Source organism: Canis lupus, chromosome 3 (assembly GCF_011100685.1).
Source record: "Canis lupus familiaris isolate Mischka breed German Shepherd chromosome 3, alternate assembly UU_Cfam_GSD_1.0, whole genome shotgun sequence".
Lineage (NCBI taxonomy): Eukaryota > Metazoa > Chordata > Mammalia > Carnivora > Canidae > Canis > Canis lupus.
Window position 1 is genome coordinate 61756167 of NC_049224.1, and position 21214 is coordinate 61777380.

The window sequence follows — 21214 nt, forward strand, 5'->3', positions numbered from 1 at the left end:
GCAGTCAGCTGCTCAGCAGGAAAGGCTTGGAAGGCTGGCTGATACCCATTCTAGAAGTTCTAGAATGTTCGATCCCTGGTGAAAGATGTCTAGGATCAGGATGTTCTTTTCAGTAGCAAAGCTATTGCCCAGAGCCTGAAGTCTGCCAGTGCTGCCTGGCTAACCAGCTGTTCCCTATTCTTTTTGACTCCCCATAAACACACACAATAACATGGGGCAAGGCCCTTCTCCTGGGACGCTTCCAGTGGCCGTAGCCACCTGGCCTGGAGCTAACACCCAGCGAGGGTTGGGACAGGTGCTTCTCCTAATGGTCCTCTGCCTCCATGTTTCTCCAATGAGCTCCACTGTAGGCCTGCACTGTGTGTCATCTGTGGTATGGGTCATTCCTGGCTTGGTTAGCAGCAGGATTCATTTCATTTAATCTGTTTGGAAATAGTTGAGTTTGATGACTTTCATGGTTTGGAAAACTATCAGTCTAACTATCTCAATGTATTTCTTTTGTCCCACTCTCCCTCTCTCTTCCTGGTGTTCCTGGTAAATGTATGTTAGGTGTTCTCACCATATCCTATCCTATCTTCCGTTTCCTTGGTTATGTTGGTGGTGGTGGTGCCTGTCAGTGCTTTATGCTGGGTGGTTTCATCTCACTTGTTTTACTAGTTCTCTTCCTGGCTGTTTCCATTCTGTCTTTAAACCCTTGTTTACCCATTAGGTTCTAGAATTTTGTAGCTTTCTGTCTAGAATTTACACTCAACTCTACAATATGCCATGCCACTTTTTACAGTTTCTAGTTGCCTGCGGAATTCTTCATGTCTTGGACATAATGTGCACAGTTGTTGAAGACTGTGTCTCCTTGATTCCCACTGCCCAGAGTTTCTAAAGGGATGTCTCTCTGGTCCATGATTTCTGCTAATTCTCAAGTATTGTTTTGACTTGTGTCCCTGGTTATCTTTTACTGTATGCTAGACATCATATTTGTAAATTATTATAGAATAATTTAAAGCTTAAGGTATTGTCTTTCTCCAGGGAAGATTTTATTTGCAATGCTGAGCAACTCAAGACATAAGAAAACCCAGGCTGTCTTAATCCACGTTGCAATTGTGAAGTCCTCTGGGGCATCCCAGACTGACTTACTCTCAGCTCATCCTTATTCTTGGGTGGGCTGGACCCCAGAATGGAGAGTGGCCTGCCTGGGGCCCCAGTCTTGGCCTGCCTTGGGTTTGACTTTTGTTCCCCTGCCCCAGGAGGCACACTTAGCCCAGTCTCTCAGGACCTCCCTCCCTCCACAGCAGGAGGCACCCTGATGTGTGGCTCATCTCTCTGGGTTCCCACTCTCTCCTGCCTGTCAGCCCTGACAGTTGCTTACTCTCTTGATGTTTGTATTTGTCTAGATTTGTTATTTTCATCAGAAAGGTAGATCTGTAGCTCACCCTTGCTGTATGTGGAAATTCTTCCTATGTATATGAAATAGGATGCCAATTGAGAGTGGCCGTCCTTCTCTTATTCCTGATTTTTAGCATGAATGCCTCCCGGGTATACTCTCATCAGGTAAGATGCTGCCTTCTGAGCCAATATATCTATTTTATCATACTAAAGAAGTATTTATTCATTTAATTGACTGAATAAAATATAAATAAAATGCATCCCCATTCTAGGGAGCTCATAGCCCAGTGGATGAGGCCGGGCTATAATGAACTGTTGCTTCTACATCCGGTTATAGCACAGACGTGACCATTTCTTCCCATCTCCACACATGCCACCTGCCTGACTGCTGTTGGCTCCCACATGGCTCCCTACTTCCACTTCTACTGCCCCAAACCTGGTCTTCATACAGCAGCCTGAGTGCACTTTTCATTTCTCTTCTACACATACAAGAAATCAGTAGTAGAATGATGGTACCCAGTACACTTTCCTCTATAGTCAATGGTTATTAACATCTTGTCCTATTTTCTTTCACTTCTCCAATCACTGGAAGGTGAGTTGAAGACATTGTCACACTCTACCCCGCAGTACTTCAGATGTCTCCAAAACTAAAGGCCACAATACTATTTTCATGTAACTATCTAACAACACCTAAAATCAATCAGTCCTGAGTGAAATTTCCAAATGGCTCCAATGTGTCTTTTAAGTTTTTTAAAATAAGGATCAAATCAAGGGTCATGCATTGCACTTGGTTGTCATAATTTTTTTTTTTTTTATAGATAGTCCCCCTATGCTGTTGTTTTTAAAATGACATTGGCCTTCTAAAGCATCAAGGCCCGTTTCTTGTGAAAAGTCCTCCCTTGTGCATTTGACTGCCTCCTGGTGGTGTGCTTTTACTTATTCTCGTATCCCCTGCATTTTGTCACCTGGAAGATAGGCATGTGGCTACACTGCCCCATATGTTAGCCACATGTGGCTATCAAGCATTTGAAAGGTAATAACTCTGAATTGAGTTGTGCTTTAAGTGTAAAATACACACCAGATTTCAAATACTTAGTACAAAATAATGTAAAATATTTTATTATGTGGATACTGGTTACATGTAGAAATAATATTTGGATATATTGGGTTAAACAAAAATTATTAAAAGCAGTTTTTTACTTTTTAAAAGTTACATATGTGAGTCACATATTTTATTGGATGGCTTTGGTGGGGAGGTCAGCTAGATTCCATCAAGCCCTTAGGAAGGGGGCTTCACAGGTGGGATTTGTCCTGGAGTCAGTTGCCCTCAGTGGGGCTGGGGCTGGTCACTCAGTAAAGGTGGTAGCTGCCAGATTTCTCCAATGCAAAGGCACATTTTTCTCTATAATTAGTAAGTCCTTTGTGGTGGTTCCCTATAGTTCTCTGGAACTCCTCTCTGAGGAAGAGCTTTCCTCCCCCATACCACAACCACCACCTCCTTTCCTTTTCTTCTCTGAATCTTAAAAATTATATGTTGTAACCAGTTTCATCATTATTCTTTTGTTGAAGCTTGAATTGTCCCCAGTACAACAGAAGCCCCGTCGAGCTAGCTCCTGTGTCCCTTTGCCATGACCCATCATTTCTTGAGCACTTTCTTATTTTATGTCACAACAAGATGTTCCCAGCCCAACCCTCCCTCCTCAAACCTGGAATCAGCGACTTCTCTAAGGAGCCCTGACTCCTTTTAGTAGAAAACGGTATTTACAAACCAAGAGCTGGGTGCCAGGTATGCTCATCGCTGTGGGGGTGTCATTGCTTCTGGGCCTTTCAGAGCACAGAGCTGGGGAATTAGGAACTTCTATCTCAGTTCAATTCTTTAATTCCTTTTTATTGTAGTAAAATACACAGAACATAAAATTGACCATCTTAATCATTCTTAGTAGACAGTTCAGTGGCAGTAGGTACATGCACATTATGCACCTGACTCAAATTTGTACTGCAAGATTTTGATGTCTTTAAAATGCATCTCACAAAGAATGTAAAGTCAGAGTACCTCTAATATTTCCCTGTGATCCTGTTTCTTTCTTGTCTACTTCATTTTTGTCCTTGGCTGATTTCACTCCTCTTCTCTATCACCCCTGACTATACTTTTGGTCATAGGCTCTACCTCTCGGAACCTGGGTAATTTAGTATCCATGAATGAGATTGAAGATCTTCTTCAGTATCTGTCCTTGGTTCACTCATCTCTCATTCCATATCTTCATGCTAACTCCCCATTATTCAGATAGTTAGGATTAGAGGAGGTCAAGAGGGTGGACCCCCATGACTGGGTTAGTAGTGCCCTTGTAGGAGTCATGAGAGAGCTTGCTTCCCCTCTCTGCTCTCTGCCTTGTGAGGACAGAACTGTGGGAGATGCAATTCTGTTGTTTATAAGCTTCCTGGTTCAGGTGTTCTGCTACAGCAGCCCAGATGGACAGTGCCCTGGTTATTGGTAGTTGTGTGACTAGACTAAAAACATCAGAAAGGCTATGACCATGTCTGTGATTCACTGCTAAAAGCTTCAGCCCAGGGAGGGAATCTTCACCTGCCCTTGGGAGAAGGCTCAGGAAGACTTCTTTAGGATATCTGGCCAGCATTGACTGCTGTATTAATAAATGAGGTCTAGGTGAGGTGCAATACTCCTTCCTCTAGGAGAGCTATGTTCTTTCCTGAGCAAAGACTCCAAAGTCCAGTCGTTTCCTCATTAGATGATCAAGACTGAAAATTTCTATTTCCTATTTAAAACCATGACTTAAGGAACTACTGGGCCATGACACATGACAAACAGATGCACAGTACCCCCAGCACACACAGCAGGCTCTCCGCAGGGCTCCTCTTCCGTGGAGAAGGGAAAGAAATGTGTCCTAATTCAAAGAACTTCACCCACACTCAGCTGCCTGCAGTTAAGAGGAATAGCACAATGGAGCAGAAGAGAAAGAGGCCAGAGCCTGCTGCACCAGAGGTCCTCTGAGATGGGCTTAATTCAGAGTCGGGATCTAAGAGAAGAGATGTCAAGATCTTGAGATGTCAAAGAATGAGCCACAGTGAAACTTTTCTTACTCCACATGCCTCACTTTGTAGATGATAAACCACAGAGCCAGGAGGAGAGGTGGCATGAAATCACATGTTGTGCCTGCATCACCACGTCCTGAAACTGATGCTCTAGGTAAGGTGAGCACTAAGGGGAAACTGAGTTAGCAACTCAAACGTAGTACACTCACGATTCAATAAGAACCTAAGACAGGACAAGCAAAGATTAGACTAACCAGGATTGGTAAGAACCCATGGAAACAGGACTTCCAAAAACTGCTACTTATAATAAATTATTAATCACTTTTCTGAAGAGGAATGTGTAATTTGGCAGCATCCATCAAAAGATTTAAGTACACAAACCATCTGACTTAGCATATACTTAAAGAGTGCTGCCCTAGGGACATTCTTAGATAAACATTCTAAGACACATGGAGACATAGAGATGTCATTGAAGCAATATTAATATCACAAAGATGAAACAGCATAAATGTCCAACAATAAGGCATTGGTAGAAATATTCATACTTTTATATACTAGGATAATGCCAAAAAGCCATTAAAAATGACATGTTCAGGAGGATGTGGAGAAACAGGAACCCTGTGCAGTGTTGGTGGGAATGCAAACTGGTGCAGCCGCTGTGGAAAACAGTATGGTAGTTCCTCAAAAAAATTAAAGATGGAACTACCCTACGACCCTGTGATTCCACTTCTGGGTATTTACCCAAAAGGATTGGAAGCAGGGTCTCAGAGAGACATTTGTACACTGTACACAGAACCACGATTCACAATAGTTAAGAGGTGGAAGCAATCAAAGCACCCACCAACAGATAATTGGATAAACACAATGTGGCCCATCCACACAGTGGAACATTATTCAGCCTTAAACAGGAAGGATGTTCTGACACCTGCTATAACGTGGATGAACCTTGAGGACATTATGCTGAGCAAAATAAGCCAGTCACAAAAGAACAAATACTGTATGATTCCATTTATGTGAGCTTGGGGACTCAAATCCAAAGAAACAGATAGTAGATGGTGGGTGCCAGGGGCTAGGGGGAGGGTGGATGGTTAGTGTTTAATGGGGACAGAGTGGCAGATTCACAAGGTCAGTTCTGGAGACAGATGGTGGGGACGGCTACACGACAATGTGAATGTACTTAATGCCATGGAACTGGACACTTACCAATGTTGAGAGGGTACATTTTGTGTATGTCTGACCACAGGAAAAATAAAGAAATAAAATAAAGAAAATACTTTAAAAATAAAGAAAAATATTTTGTTTCTAGTGAAATTCTTCACCAAAATAAAAACCTAGTTTTTGGTAAAACTAGCAAGAACTGTTAGATGTTTTTGGTGGGAAGGGGAAATTTTAAAAAAAAATTTTTTATTTAAAAAATAAAATAAAATAAAATAAAATAAAAAATAAAAATTTTTTATCTATTTATGATAGTCACACAGAGAGAGAGAGAGAGGCAGAGACACAGGCAGAGGGAGAAGCAGGCTCCATGCACCGGGAGCCCGACGTGGGATTCGATCCCGGGTCTCCAGGATCGCGCCCTGGGCCAAAGGCAGGTGCCAAACCGCTACGCCACCCAGGGATCCCTGGAAATTTTTAAAAATTTTCACAAAAGCAATTTATTCACATGGGTGTATAATATATATTCTTTTAAAATGCCCATGCAAAAAAAATATAAATAAAATAAAATGCCCATGCACCTTTTTTTTAGTATGTAATTGTGCTTTATTTGGGGAAAGCAGATAATTCTCACAATGCAATGTTTATCCCACTGGTATACCGACTTGGTCCAAAGGAAAAGTCAGACACAGTGCTTGTAAAGAAAACAGCATTCCTCTGCCCCACTGCTGCCCATACCAGGGGGAAAGCTTGCCAGACAGAGCCGCTTTTAATCCCTTCAGCTCTTTCTTGTAAGGTTCACACAAACTGTTCATACACTTTAATCAAGGGATTCACTGCTACCTTAAAAACATTATCACGAACCCTAAAAAAAATAAACAAACATTATCACATATGTGCCCAAAGATGTAGGTACAGGGATGTCCAACCCATGGGTGTTTATAATAACAAGAAAGCTAGAAGCAACAATTGTTTGGATGGTTTGATAAACAATGGCCCTAAATATGCCCCAAAAGATTAAGGAGCCAGATATATTTAAATGACATGGCAAAACGATAAATAAATAAAATAAATAAATAAATAAATAAATAAATGACATGGCAAGAGATAAGTAACTACAGATGATAGAAATATAGAATAAAATGCTGATAGGAATTATCTTTGGACAGTGGGTGATATTAAAGATGAGTTTTTCATTGTGTATTCTATTTTCAAAACTCTCCTCAATAAATACATGCTTGCTTATAACCAGAGCGGGGGGCAATGGCATAGCAATACATCAAAGTCCCAGCTTGTAAAATCCTTTCCCAGATTCACTGTATCAGTCAGGATGCTTCCCTCAGGCCCGGGACGGCTCAGCTCAGACAAGCTGAAGCAGGACAGAGGACTGACTCCTGGACATCCTTCCCGGCCAGAGCTCTGCAGGCTAGCACCCTCCACCCCATGGAGACCCAGCAGGAATGAGGTGCACAGCACACCACTGCCCTTGTGTCCACATTGATAACCGAGGGTCTTCAAGGCCTCGGAATATAAACAGGTGGCAGGAATAAAGGTGATTTGGATTTTCTTTGAAACTTCCTGCAGTGTTTACCATAAGCATGCATTACTTTTCCACAATTACTAACCTATTTACTGAACGGGTAGCACCTACCAAATGCTGTACCCTCATCCAGGTTCAGAGCACACTCCGATCGACTTCTGCTGGTCTCACAGGACATGGCTGGAGGTGCTTCCTCCGAAGCACGCTGTGTGCCAGGCTGCCGTGAACATGGGTGGAGACCCAACTTTAGAAATGCTACCATGTCAACGGCACTCCTGGAAGCACTCTTGGGTGCAGGTGTCTGCCCAGGGACACGTGACGGTGTGACAGCAACACTGAATCCAGGCACATGGGTGACCCTGGCTCACTTTCCTTTGGCCATATCATGACATCCAGATCAAGTTCTTGCTGTTTGGTTAAAGTCACCAAGGTCTGGCCCCTGGCTTCTCACCCAGCTCCTGCTGAAAGCCTTGTGCATGTGGACACAGGAAAAAGCCCCAGTTCTGCGTCTCAGGGCCACCAGTCGGCCAGTGACATGGCCACCTCTCCACAGAAGTCTGCAGCCCCCCATGGTCCTCCCATGCCCGTGGGTGCGAGCACCCTCTCCCCAAGCAACAGAGCCCACGTTCCCACCATGGCTAAGGGGCTTCACCTTCCTCTTCGGGAAGTCATGCCCAAGGGAAAGAGTTACTAGAAGGCACCACATAGCCCTGGAGGCTCACAAGCCACCACAGGTGGGGGGAGCAGCCATGGAGGGCCAACCCCTGGCCCTGGAGTGCCAGACACACCCTCTTTCAGCACATACATAGGAATATCACAAAGACATGCACACAGGAAGATGCACACATCTGGCAGGAGAATCTTGGGGAGTGAGCAGATGTCAATGTGAGTGCCAATGACACTTGGCACAATTACCTTCTGACACAGGGGCCATGTGGAGAGTGGGGACCCACCTGCCTCCCTCCCACCTCCATGAGCACCCGAGGACACTCTGGGGTGAGGAACAGGACCCTTGGCTCCAGACACTGTTGGGCTGACACTCAAGCCCACTCTTCCCCCCTCCTCAAGGGCACACGTGGCACTTGGGTCCCAGCCACAAGATGTCCACACCCGGGGATTCTGGGCATTAGGGTGGTCCTCAAGTGTCTTCTTCTTCAGTCCAGCCTTGGTGAAAACACGATTCAGGTATGAGTTTAGAGAAATCTGCAGACTCATAAGGCTTGTGTTAAGCTGTGTCACATGTTTATTGCCATTCACAGATAAGATGGATCACTGAGCATGTGCTCCTTGGCGATGGGGTCTGGCTCTGCAGTGAGTAGTCACAGCCTTGGGGGCAGCTCTTCCTTTTCGCTGGGGCCACTGCTAATGCAGCCCTGCAACACGGCAGAGCGGCGGGTCAGTCACTTACCTAATGCAAGCCGGCTCCACTTTCTTGTGCTAGATACGAGGGTTTACAAGCACAGGGTGGGGGCACTGATGTTAGCCTGAGTTCCACATGTCCTCTTATGCTCTTCATGGTACAGAGGATGCTCAGTTCACACACACACACACACACACACACACACACACAGACACACACACACACCCAGCATCTCAGGTTCACTTTTTTGTACATTCAATCCAATTACATGACCCAGGCTGAGTGCTGAAAGGGAATGAGGCCCAGGCTCTTCCCATCAGCACCACTGTGGCATGGAGCGGCCCATCCTGCACCGTGACATTCCACAGCAGGTGTCCCTGACCAGCTCCCCTTGCACCAGGTAGGCCTCAGTGTGGAGTGTGTCCAGGAAGGACTTCCTGTGCATGGATAGATCAGCTGCTCAGGAGAACCCCTACCCTAATTCACACTTTGCCCCCGTTCTCTGAGAAAATGTGGTCACAGTGGATGCACTCTGATGACCTTTCCCACCAAAAGCTTGTTTTTCATACTGAACAAAGATGGATTCAAATGTTAGTGGACAACCTCTGAACAGACAGGGTACAAAGCAGGGTGATTCACTCGTCCAAGGAGAAAAACCTCACTAGGAGAAAAACTTTTAAATACAATACTACCCTAGGAAGTCTCTCAGTGTCACTCTTCCACGTTCTGTATGAGAGCAGGCCAGCCAGCAAGGTAGCAGCAACAAAGTCAGCAGGAAGATGGAGAGCTACATGAGCTGTTCCACGACCATTCTACACCACACTCATTTCTGAGCACGCATATGTGCCTCCTCACTGAGGGAGGAATCTGAGTGTTGGTGAATCAAAACAATCTTCATACCAACAGCAAAACGACACAGTGAAGATTTTTCTGGAGGGGCTCAAATTGCACCATATGGCTAGAGCTCTTAAATTATGTGAAATGTCTTAATAAGAAAGCTGACAAAACAAAGTTTTTTACCTTGGTGAAATATTTCTTCTCTTTTAAAACATCCCATTAAAAAAAAAAAAACTCAAAGTAATAAAATGCTTATTACTCTTACCCCTCTCCTGAGGAGTCTGTAGAAGAAGCCTCTCTTCTTTTTGGGAACCTGGTAATGCATTTTCTCTTCTAGATTCAACACCGTGTTTTCATCAAACTCATCTTTGTTGATGTCATTAAAACAACCTGATTCAATCATCTGTGTCCATACAAGAGTAGGACAGAGAAGAGGAGACCCCGTGAGGTCAGTCAGCCATTTCCCACCCTGTAACCAGCTCAGCACATGGGCCTCTCCAGTTCCCATCCTCTTTCCTGCTTGCTGACCTCCGCTCAGGATAGGGAAGACGGCCTCCCCCTCCTCCCTCTGAGAGGACCCCCAGAGCAGGTAAGGACCAGATGCTAGCAAGGCCCGCTTTGGAAGTGGGACCAGGATGGCCAATTGTCCCCCTCCTGTACATGGACCAGGGCAGCTGCCTTGCATCATCTTACCTCCAAACACACACACACACACACACACACACACACACACACACACACACACACAGATTTTTTTTCTCCTGGCATCATACCCAGTATAAACCGTCAGTACCTCATTCTGCCAGGGGATGGAGACACACCCTGTAGCAAATTGACCATAGAACATGTCATCATTGGTGTCCAGGTAGACTCCTCTCACGGTAGAGAACTGCTCTATATCCAGTATGTCCTTACAGTAAACGGCTTGTGGCTGTGCACCGAGAACAAAGAGATGTGAGCCTCTGAAAGCCCTGGAATGGTTCTTAGTCTCCTTAATTACTAAGAACACAGTGCGTGTGAAATCAATGCACATCTGCGGTATCTAAAGCCCTTCCCTCCCTCTAGGGAGCTCTCATCAGTCACAGGCCCCCTGGCCACCGTCTGGTCTGCAAACCTCCCGAGGCTCCCATCCTTGCCTTTCCTGCAGTGGAAGATGGGTGATGGGCAGAGGCAGGGATGAAGAGGGGCCATGCAACATGGAGTCCCGCCTCTGCCTCCAACCCTTGGCTTCCTTCATGTGAAGCATCCCACACAAAGTCTAAGTGAACAACTGCAGGTCTTGCTTCTCAACTTCCTGTCAGAGCTCATCTAGTGGCTTCCAGTTGCTCCTCCTCTGGGACAAGAGCCCCGGCCTACAGCGCTCCCCACCCTGGCACTGTGGCCATGGGATGCAAGCCAGCAGAGCGTGGCCATCCTGGGCCTTGCCCTCCTCCAAAGCAGCCCCTGCACTCCTGGAAATTAGAACAGCTACTGGCCAAATCATGGTCATGCAAGAGGTGCCTGGCACTTCTGAGTAACGTCCTCCCTGCATGCCATACGATCAAAGCAGAGACATTCCGTAGGCCGCTGGGCAACACACCTCAGAGCAGCCGTTACCCATTCAGTCCCCACACAGCGGGGATGTGGAAGCAAGTAGGCCACAGTCAGAGGGTGGCCCAGAAGAAGGTCAGGACTGTGCCCAGGCTGAAGGGCCACCCCCACCCCCACCCTTATTCCCACCTTGGAAAGAACTGCCTGACCTGTTAGCCCAGGGCCTCCCATCAGCTGGCCCTCACAGCTCCTCTGGTTACATCCAGGAGAATACCCCAAATGTCAGCTCAGAGCCTGCACCTGGCAGGCTCTGGCCCAAGTCTCTTGAGCACAGCAAGGGGTGTGACACTGCTCCCTAGGGAAGACTGCCTTCCTGCTCCTTGCAGACCCGATGGCCCATCTCCAGTCCCTGTGGTCCACAACCATAGTCCAATGGTTGGCTCAGTTTGTCACTTGTTTCGCTGCCCGCATCTGCAGGCTGGAGCGAGGTCCATAGTGGCAAGACTGCTTTTTTGATCTCCCTATGGCCTTAATACTGCCACCTGCATCTAGCACGTAATGTGTGAACTTGTTCACAGGAAGGAGGTGCTACTACCACATACGGGGATATGAAAACATAATAAGTCTCGACGGTACAACTAAAAACACATTAATTGTATGCCTCCCTTCCACCATGTCCTGCAGAATTCTCTTATCTTCACATCTCTTTGATGTGCTGGTAGCAGACTGTCAAGGAGAGGGTCCAGACTGTTCTCCGTCCATTCCTGCTTTCCTTAACAGACTCGGACATGAGCCAGACCCTGTGTAGAGCCCTGGGGCACACCCCCTGAAGCGGCCTACAAAGCAAGCCCATAAGGAGGCTTGGCCAACTTCCAGGGCTCCAGGCATGGAGCCAGGACCTTGGAGACACAGGGAGAGCAAGGGCTTCCCAGACTAAAAGGCGGGCATGCTGGCACAAACACGAGAAAGGGGACACAGCCACAGGGAAGGTCTTGGGCGGTGCTGAAGTTCTGAGCAGTGCAGAGCCAGAGTCAGCTGCTGGGAAGGCCTGTAGGGATCTGTGAGGACAGCTTGGTGAGTGGCCAGGGGCTGGAGGGGACCAAGGTGGGTGGGTGGGGCATTCCATGCAGAAGCACAGCGGGACTGTACCACTGATCCTGTATCTGCTGGGAAGTCACTGTGTTCCTGGACCCCTTGTCTTGGGACGCTCTGCTCCTCTCTAGGCAACATACTCACATCAGGGCAGAATGGAGGATCTAACATATTCGCTTCCAGTCTCTTGAAGTTAATGTCCTTGAACACGGGGTGTCCTTTTACCTCCACTGCTCCAGCCTTGCAGCCTAGTCGATGTTTGGGATTCTTGGTGAGTAACTGTCCAAGGGGCAGAAACGGAGTCAAAAGAAGAGAGAACTTGGAAGTCTCCATAATAACAAGCAAAGAATTAGGGGTGGCAAAGAGCACATCCACCTAAACAAAGTTGCTGCAATTTCAACTTTTCAACCAAACCTCCTTAATTCAGATTTCACAAATTTAGAACATATGATGCTTTCAAAAGGAGTAGAAACTAATAACAGCCTTTGAGCTACCAATAAATAGTCGGCTAAGTAAATCCTTCAGGAAAAAATTGTAACCATGTAAAAATTAGGAGACTTTTTAAAAAGAAATAGGAACTGTCAAAAACTTCACAGATACCATTTTAATGCAGTCATGTTTATAATTAGAAACTATCTTAATCTGTTCATTAAATAGATCACTAAGGAGCTCAGATGAGGCAAAAATTTGGCAAACTGAGTTCTAGAAGTTGTATATTCTTAAAATGAGTAGACAGCATCTCTTTCAAAAGTTTTCCTTACTCATATATTCATAATTTTCACCATATAGGCCTTCCCCCACAATAATCATCAGTCAGAAAAGTTTAGCTGGGCTCAAAGCCACACAAAACAGGTCTGGCTCTACAGTATGGCTGGTGCCTGCCCCATACACAAGGTTTCACCACAACGCAGCCCAGCCCATGACTTCGGCTATGTCTGGTGCTGCTCTTGCAGTACGGTGGTGGAGCTGACCAGCCATGTGAGGGACCCACAAAGCCTAAGAACTACTTACTATCTGGCCCCCCACGGAAAAGTTTGCCAACCCTGGCCTAGCCTCACCACCAGCACCCGCCGCTTTTCTGAAGAGAAACCAAAGTCCCAGGCAAAGGGCCAAGCACACTTTGCGTTGGGCTGATGTGCACTGGCCTGCACACCCTGCAGCCCTGGCTGCATGAACTCTGGATGTAGCACACATTGACCTGTGTGTGCCTATGGCCTGCACACATGCCATGCCCTCTGTCTAGAAGACCCTTTGCCTGGCTGACTAGGTTTCCAGCTCCCTGCCTCGGAGCATGCTTCCTTCGGACACCTGTCACTCCTGACATGACATCAATACTAGTCTCTCCTGCTGGACACAAGCCCCCAGAGGCAGGGCCACAGGAACTCCTGCTCACTGCGATAGCCCCAGCACATAGCCAGGGCAAGGGCTCAACAAGATTTGCTCAGTGCAGTTATTCTTGGCAATGCTTTGTTAATTAAAAGCAGATCTGAAAATTCAGTGTGATGTCAAATATAGTCCCTATGTCTCCAGGGTTCCACGACTCCATCATCGAGTCTGCTGTCGACACATACCCATCAGATGGCCTTGGGCTTGTGGTCAGAAAGCCTGGGTTCAAGTTCTCCACTGTCATCCCACTATGGGATGTCAAATAAAATTTTTAGGGGCACCTGGGTGGTTCTGTGGGTTAAGCTGCCAACTCTTAATTTTGGCTCAGGTCATGATCTCAGGGTTGTGGGATCGAGCCCTACGTCAGGCTCTGGGCTCAGCGGGGAGTCTGCTTGGGATTCTCTCTCTCCCTCTCCCTCTGCTCTTCCACCTGCTCATGCTCTCTCTCTCTCTCTCTAAAATAAATAAATAAAACTTATTTTAAAAATCAAACTCTTAATTTTTCAACTGTGAGGCTAAGAAAACACCTTAGAAGTCCACTCTCAGGATCAGATGAGGTAATATATGAGAGCTTTCAAAACCAGACAGGTGTCCACATGTCAGGCGCTACTCTGGCCACCTGTTTAGGTCAGTGTAAAAATCTGGCACTTCCTCAGCCCTTCCTTCTGCTCCATCGAACACAAGTGCAATACTCTGACCTCACATCACATCTCGCTCACTCACTGGGCATGGATGTAGTATGCTGGAGGCAGGTAGAGGGCGAAGAGCCTGCAGCCCCCCTGCGAGTGCGCTCAGCACTGGGGCCCCGCCCACCATCTCTGTCCCCATGGGTGCTGTCCTCTCCAAACCCCCACCCTGCTGCTTCCTGAGATGCCCTCTTCTGTAATCCCTGTTTGCTGGGATTGAACCCTGGCTCCAAGAAGCAGCTGTCTCTGCTCACAGGAGCTACTGAGGATTTGTGCATCACTAGGCACGTCACACACGCTTGTGCACTGCCTCTTCTGGCAAGCCTATGAGGGAGAATTTATCACCATCCACAGGTCAGACACGAGAAACCAGAGACTGGACAGGTAAGCCCAGTATGGGGAGCCTAGACGATCTCCAAGCCAGAGCTCGAAGTCCCAACCCTGGTTCTCATTAAGGCACTGCCTTCCTTCTCCAGGACCACAGCAGCACACAGCATTTCTCCATCCTGAACACCCTTGAGGCCTTGTTTCTCTCTTGTTCATGGCACCCATCAAATTCCGCTTTTTCGCTATAGTTATTTTTTGTGTTTGTTCTAGGCCTGCCATTAAACTGTGAGCTCCTTAGGGGGCAGGCTCTACTTCTAACTTATATTTTTACACCCCTATGGCCCTTATCAGAGTGTCTGTGGGTCCCAAGCACCAGGTCAAATAGCAGCTTGGCCAGAATGCTGTTAAACACAGAGGAGCTGACTAACTGCCCGCTCCAAGCAGAACAAGCTGGCGGGAAGGAAGGCCAGGCTGCTTCCCCTGCTTGTGACAGGCCACTAATACTCATCACTCCACACATGACAACAACAGGGAAGAGAAAACAAAATCGGCATTTCCAGTCACCCACAACTCACCTAAGTTACTGACATACTCAGTCACAGGTACAGAAGTTGCTGGTTCCAGCAGGCACCCACTTGGGGACCCACGGCCCGCCTCCCCGTGACCCCCTCACTGACCCATGGCCCTCTCCCAGCCAGCCCTGCTTTCCTCTCCCTGTGCCCCAGGCTTCCTGACTCTGGGGAGGAAGAGCCACAACCCCAACAGGCAGTGCTCACACTTTGCCTCCACTGCACTGACTGCCCCTTGCCCTGAGTCCCCGCACCTGCATCCTCCTATACTCCACCTGGATTCCACCACTCATCTTTCACCCCACCTCCATCTCTGTCCCTATCTCCTCCCCGCAGTGACATGCAGACCCAGGAAAGCAGCAGGACCACGCAGCCCATCAGGTTGGGGTGTCGATCTTGCCCATGATCCCCAACAGCTAGTTAAATAGGAAAGAAACACCGGCAGACAGAAAAACCTCACTGCTCCTGAGCAACAAGATTGTTTGATCTTTAGTTTCACAGGAAGCGGGCGACCTTGGCATCAGTCTCCCCTCTCAGGGGCTCCTTTTGAAAAATCAAACCACAAACTGCTCTGCTTTGCTCCTGTCAGCTGGAAGCCCAATCACGTATTCTCCCAGGCCAGGTCACCAGGGTGGCAATTCCCATGAGTGGCTGATGCAGCAGTGGCAGCAGCTCCCCAGGTGCCAGCCCAGTGGGAACCACCCCAGCCTGAGAGGGGTTCCCTCCCACCCTCTCCAGAGCCCAACCCACCATCTTGCAGATGGACTTGGAGTCCTCAGAAAACTTCTTCGAATACTCCTCAGTGTCTTTCTTCACTCTTCGTTCCACCTCCTCTCGCTTGACTTTCTCTTTGAACTTTCTGAATGGAGAATGTCCCTGAATCATTTCATATATCAGACAGCCAAGTCCCCACCAATCAGGACTAAATGTATAGTTTTCATTATTGATAACTTCAGGAGCTACATAACAAATACAGGAAATTTAAATTAAATTTTGGCTTTAAATTTTCTTGTAATTAATTCCAAATAACACATTATAAATTTAACATTTGTTACAACATGAACCCTGGAAACATGTTAGGGAAAGAAGACAGACACAGAAGGCCCAATTCTATTTAAATAAAGCAGGCTAACTAGACAGGTCCATGGAGACAAGAAGTGGGTGAGTGGCCACAGGGCCAGGGCGAGAGGGGATGCTGATGGGCCTGGGTTCTCATCCTGGTGGGGGTAGGTGCACAGGTCTGTGTGTGTGCTAAAATCCAATCACATGTACTCTTCAGAGTGGTGGATTTCATGGTATATGACTTATATTTCAACAAGTAGGTTTCTGGAAATAGTCTGTACCATCCCCAGGGTATGAAATGAACAGCCACAGGGTAATGAACATGGGGAACCAGGGCTCTAGGGAAGACCCTGCCTCCCAATGAGGGAGCTCCCTCAGACACACAGAGCCATGCCCAACAGCACCCAAAGGGCATTGAGCCCCACAGCAGGTAACACCAGACATGGTGGCATGTGGGGTGTTACTAAAGGACTCTGCAGAGGCCCTTGGGGTCCCTCATGTCAGAGGCCACTTCTGGGTCAGTCTGGCATCGTCAGGCTGGGATCTGACCCCAGGCCAAGGCCTCCCAGTCTTGGAGGCTTTGCAATAACCAGGGAACAATGGCTTCACCAGGGGCCAGAAGGGCCAGTGTGCCCAGGGTGGTGGCAGTGGCAGAGTGAGGGGCCCTAGGTCCTGTCCTGGTTCTGCCCTCACTCAGCTGTATGACCTCTGCTGGCAGGAGGGCAGATGGGAGGACTCCTCTGCAGTCCCAACACTGGCTGAGGACAGACTTCAAACACTGCCTGTGCTCCCTCCAAGTGGTTTAGAACTTTTCTGTGTTCTGAAGGTGCAGGCATCCAGAGAGAGCACAAGGATGTGGAGGTAGCCTATCACATACCCATGTAGCCGACTGTACCCACTCTTCCTCGGATGGTCTCCCCTTCCGGAATCTCCATGGCTAAACCGAGGTCTGAGATCCGGATGTGCCCTGTGTGTGTTCAAGCACATTACACAAACCACAGGGGGCATGCTGACACATTCATGACAATAAATTGGTGGGGAAAAGTCTAAAATTACATTTAACTTATCCACTTTTAGTGAATACTACACAGAGCTCCACAAATACAATGGGAAGTTAGATTTATAGCTACTAATCAGGAAGTCCTTAACCACAATCACTTGATAAGATAGAAGCATGGTGTTTATTATTTAATTTCCTATAACTACCAGATCCGTAAATAAAACGATAATGAATAGTACATGAACTACATAATAGAAAATAAATACTTTCTGTCAGAACACCAATAGGCTTATATACAGGAACAACAGGCAAATAATAAGTTTTTCTCTAAAGAACAAATTGTAACAGCAAAATAATAAATAAGATGAAGAAAATTCACTTAAAAGACTGTTATGTGTTAATGTCTTTATATAGAAAAATTTAAATAGTTATTAAATTCAGTATGAAAATAACAAACTATGGAAAATTTTCTTTCGAGAGTCTAGAGAGATAAACCAGTCCTGGAGGCAGATACCTGCTCACCTTATTTGCCATGTGTCTCCAGCTCCTGATACAGTACCTGCATATTATAGGTGCTCAATAAATATTGAAGAAATGAATGAACCAACCAGTAAATATGTGCTCAACACTGAAAATCTGCAACATACCATTTGAGGCACTGAAGCTGCTTTAGCACATTCTACACTATGCCTTAGACAGGAAAATGGACCTTTCCCTTAGCACGCCACACTGACTCACATTACTCCCTGTGGTGGGCCCTCACCAGGGGAGGCAGGGTGCTGGAGCCCTTGGAGTGGATTCTGGAGCCATACGGCTTGGGTTTGAGTCCCAGCCCTGCCATTTACTAGCGTGTCTCAGGTTCCTGCTTTTGTATGGGAACCTTCCCTCAATAAGGTAGCTTTTTTTAAACGTATTTAAACGTATTTAACAAAACGTATTTTGTTAAGTACCAGCATGTTATGAAATTTTAAGTATCCTTTCTTATTATTCTTTAAAAAAGTGATTTTTTTAACTGAGAAATGAAAAGTAAAACTACTGACAAATTGACAAAGACTCAGTTTGAGAAGCCAGTTTGTTGGTGGGGCCACAGGGAAGCAGGTGCACACATACCCTGCCCGTGTGCATACAGACCAGTACAGCTCCATCACTCAGTACTCGGCAATGTTTCCCATCCTTCAGCCTCACACCCCTCACCAGGGGCCTACCCAAGGACACAAGGAAATAACATGTGTACAGGGCTGTATGTTGCAGCATTAACTGAAAAGAACAGAGGGCTGGGAACAGCCTGCTATCCACCAGTGCGGACTGGGCAGATCAAGCTGGTCCGTCCACAGGCAGCTGGATGAAAGAATAAGGAAGATCTTCATTTAGTATCGTAGAATGGTCTATGTTATATATTTAAAAAGCAGAGAAAAATATTGTAATCATACTAATGTCATCAGGAACTAGTATTTTCCACGTAAGGACAAAAAAACACAAATGTGAAATGAAGAAGTTAAACGAGAATAGAAATATCATTATGAATCCCTGATGAATATTTTCTTTTAAAACAACAAGAATGGGACGCCTGAGTGGCTCAGTGGTTGAGCATCTGCCTTCAGTCCAGGTCGTGATCCCGGGGTCCTCGGATCGGGTCCTGCATCAGGTTCCCTGCAGGGAGCCTGGTTCTCCCTCTGCCTATGTCTCTGCCTCTCTCTGTGTGTCTCATGAATAAATAAATAAAATATTTTTTAAAATTAAAAAAATAAAATAAGAACAATGTTTTCTCTCCCTGAAAAGGCCTGGGAAGAATGACCAGCATTGGCAGCAAGGGCACCTGGCACTCACATTGTGCTCTCCACATAGAGGACAAGGCCCCTTGGAGACACAGTCGACGTCAGGGTTCAGTAAGCATGTGCAAGGTCACTCTGGAACATCTTCAACAAGAAAGAAGAGCAGAAAACCAGGAACTCATTAGAGGCCCTGGATATTCACTGGCCAAAGATGGGCCAAAAAACATCAAAAAAGAATAATGACTCCAATAGATTAAACCGTATCAGAGGGTTAAGATCTGCACATTCATTAATGACACCAAAATAGAATAAAACAGGAACCACCTTGATCATCTTGGAGAATAGAGAACTAACACAATCTCCTGAAAAGTAGAAATGAAAGGAGGCATTCATGTATTTCACCTGCTTTTCCTGAACAAACAGGTAAACAAAGTTCTTTTTTACAGATGGATCTCAACAAATAAGTGCACTAGGAATGATGGAATTAGAATGCCATCACTCTACAGCTCCAGGGAAATGCTGTATCTTGATATTGATCATTCACGAAAAGCTGGTGGGAAATGGATAATGGAGAAATTGAGCCTGACAGAGGTTTGAAACCATTCATCACTCTGAACACCATAAGAGGAGACACGCTCTTCAAATGCCTGCTGACGTCGTACAACAGGAAGGACACACAAAGTATACTCCCCAAAAATCAAATCTGGACCTATTTCAGCCTCTAGATCTAACTACTGGCTTACAGGAAGAATAGGGGACATAGCGAACACGTTAAATCCAGCTAAATTCAGAACCTGGGAAATTCTATAGGACAAATGTCTGTGTTCTAGCCTGCCAAGACTGCCATAACCAAAGTGCTACAGCTTAGGACTGAAAAGGGCAGATATTTATTTCCCTAGAGACTGGAAGTCCAAGATCAAGGGCCAGAAAGTGTGTAGATGATTGACCTCACCCTGTGTATTCATAGCCTCTTCCCTCTCCCATCTGTCCATCTCTGCGCCCTAATCTCCTCCCCTTACAAGAACACCAGTCATATACATTCAGGACTCTTCATAGTGGCCTCATTCAGCTGGAATCACACTTTTAAAAGCCTTCATTCCAAACACAGTTGACCCTTGAACAACACGGGCTTGAACTACATGGGTGCACTTACACAGGCATTTTTATTTTTTTTATTTTTTTTTTTTTTAGCAAAGGACAGCATTGTAAATGTATTTGCTCTTTCTTTCTTTCTTATGATTTTCTTAACATCTTTTTTCTAGCCTATGTTATTGTAAGAATACAGTATAATACATAGAATATGTGTTAATCGACTGTTTATGTCATCACTAAGGCTTCTTGTCAAAAGTAGGCTATTAGTAGTTAAGTTTTGAGGGACTTGAAAAGTTATATGTGGGGGCATCTGGGTGACTCAGGCACTTAAACATCCAGTTCTTTATTTCCAGTAAGGTCAAGATATCGCAGTTGTGAGCTCGAGCCCCACTTTGGATTCTACACTCAATGCAGAGTCTGCTTAAGATTCTCTCTCCCTCTTCCTATGCCTCTCCCCCTTCTCCAGCTTACACTCTCTCACTCAAAAAAAGAAAAGTTACATGTGGATTTTTGACCATGTGGGGAGTTGGTGTCCCTGATCCCCCCATGGTCCAAAGCTATACAGTCACATTCTGAGGTACTGGGGGTTAGGGCTTTGTGACATGACTTTTAGAGGGACCATAAAGCCTGGTTTCACAAACAAATGACACAGAGTAGCAGGGAGGAGGAACCTATGAGATTAAACAAACTCAACAAGATATCAATCAAACGTGATGTGAACTTCATGCTACATTTAACACACAATTCAACACGTAATTAAAGAAGATGTAAAGCCTATGGGAGGGGTAGAGGGAGAAGAGAGAATCTCAAGGAGGTTCCACACTCAGTGCAGAGCCTGATGTGGGGCTTGATCTCCCAACCCTGAGATCATGATCTGTGCCAAAATCAAGAGTCTGATGCTTAACCAACTGAGCCACTTAGGCACCTTAAATAATTGTTAAATACTTTTGGATGTAATAATAGCATTGGGTTTATTTTTTAATATTAAATAATTTTTTTAAATAAAATATTACCTTTAAAAAAATAAAATAAAATATTACCTTTGATATATATTTTATAGATAGAAGAATATGATGTAGAGGATTTCCTTTAAAATCATTGTCAATAATAAAATGCTACTATTCTTTTAAAAAATTCACTGCTTATCCTGTTTTGTAGGAATACATGATAGTTTTCTTTTTTATCTCAACTACCAGTTAAATTTCATAAACCAAGTCCCTCCTAATTTCGAAGTTTTCAAAAAAGATTGCTGACATATTTAGGATGGACAAACAGTAAATGTACCTAACAACCTAGAACAGATGATAATCACCTTTTTTAAACTTTAAATTTTAACTCCCGTATAGTTAACGTAGTGTTATATTAGTTTTGGGTG

General features: G+C 45.7%; 1 protein-coding gene across 12 annotated transcripts in view; it reads right to left on the reverse strand.

The window, feature by feature from the left end:
- Positions 1 to 8346: 8346 nt before the first annotated feature.
- Positions 8347 to 21214, reverse strand: part of GRK4 (G protein-coupled receptor kinase 4) — a 96913-nt gene continuing 84045 nt past the window's right edge. For 4 of the 12 annotated variants that reach the window (XM_038533196.1, XM_038533191.1, XM_038533188.1 and 1 more), the window contains 6 exons: positions 16853 to 16942; positions 15664 to 15872; positions 12003 to 12224; positions 10117 to 10254; positions 9589 to 9726; positions 8347 to 8499 (listed from right to left, as the gene is read on the reverse strand). In XM_038533196.1, coding sequence (XP_038389124.1) covers positions 8446 to 8499; positions 9589 to 9726; positions 10117 to 10254; positions 12003 to 12224; positions 15664 to 15872; positions 16853 to 16942 — 851 coding nt within the window. In that variant the 3' untranslated portion in view covers positions 8347 to 8445. Of the gene's footprint in view, positions 8564 to 9588; positions 9727 to 10116; positions 10255 to 12002; positions 12225 to 15663; positions 15873 to 16852; positions 16943 to 17497; positions 17535 to 21214 lie in introns of all 12 variants that reach the window. The other 8 variants (XM_038533190.1, XM_038533195.1, XM_038533192.1 and 5 more) reach the window with 8 other exon arrangements.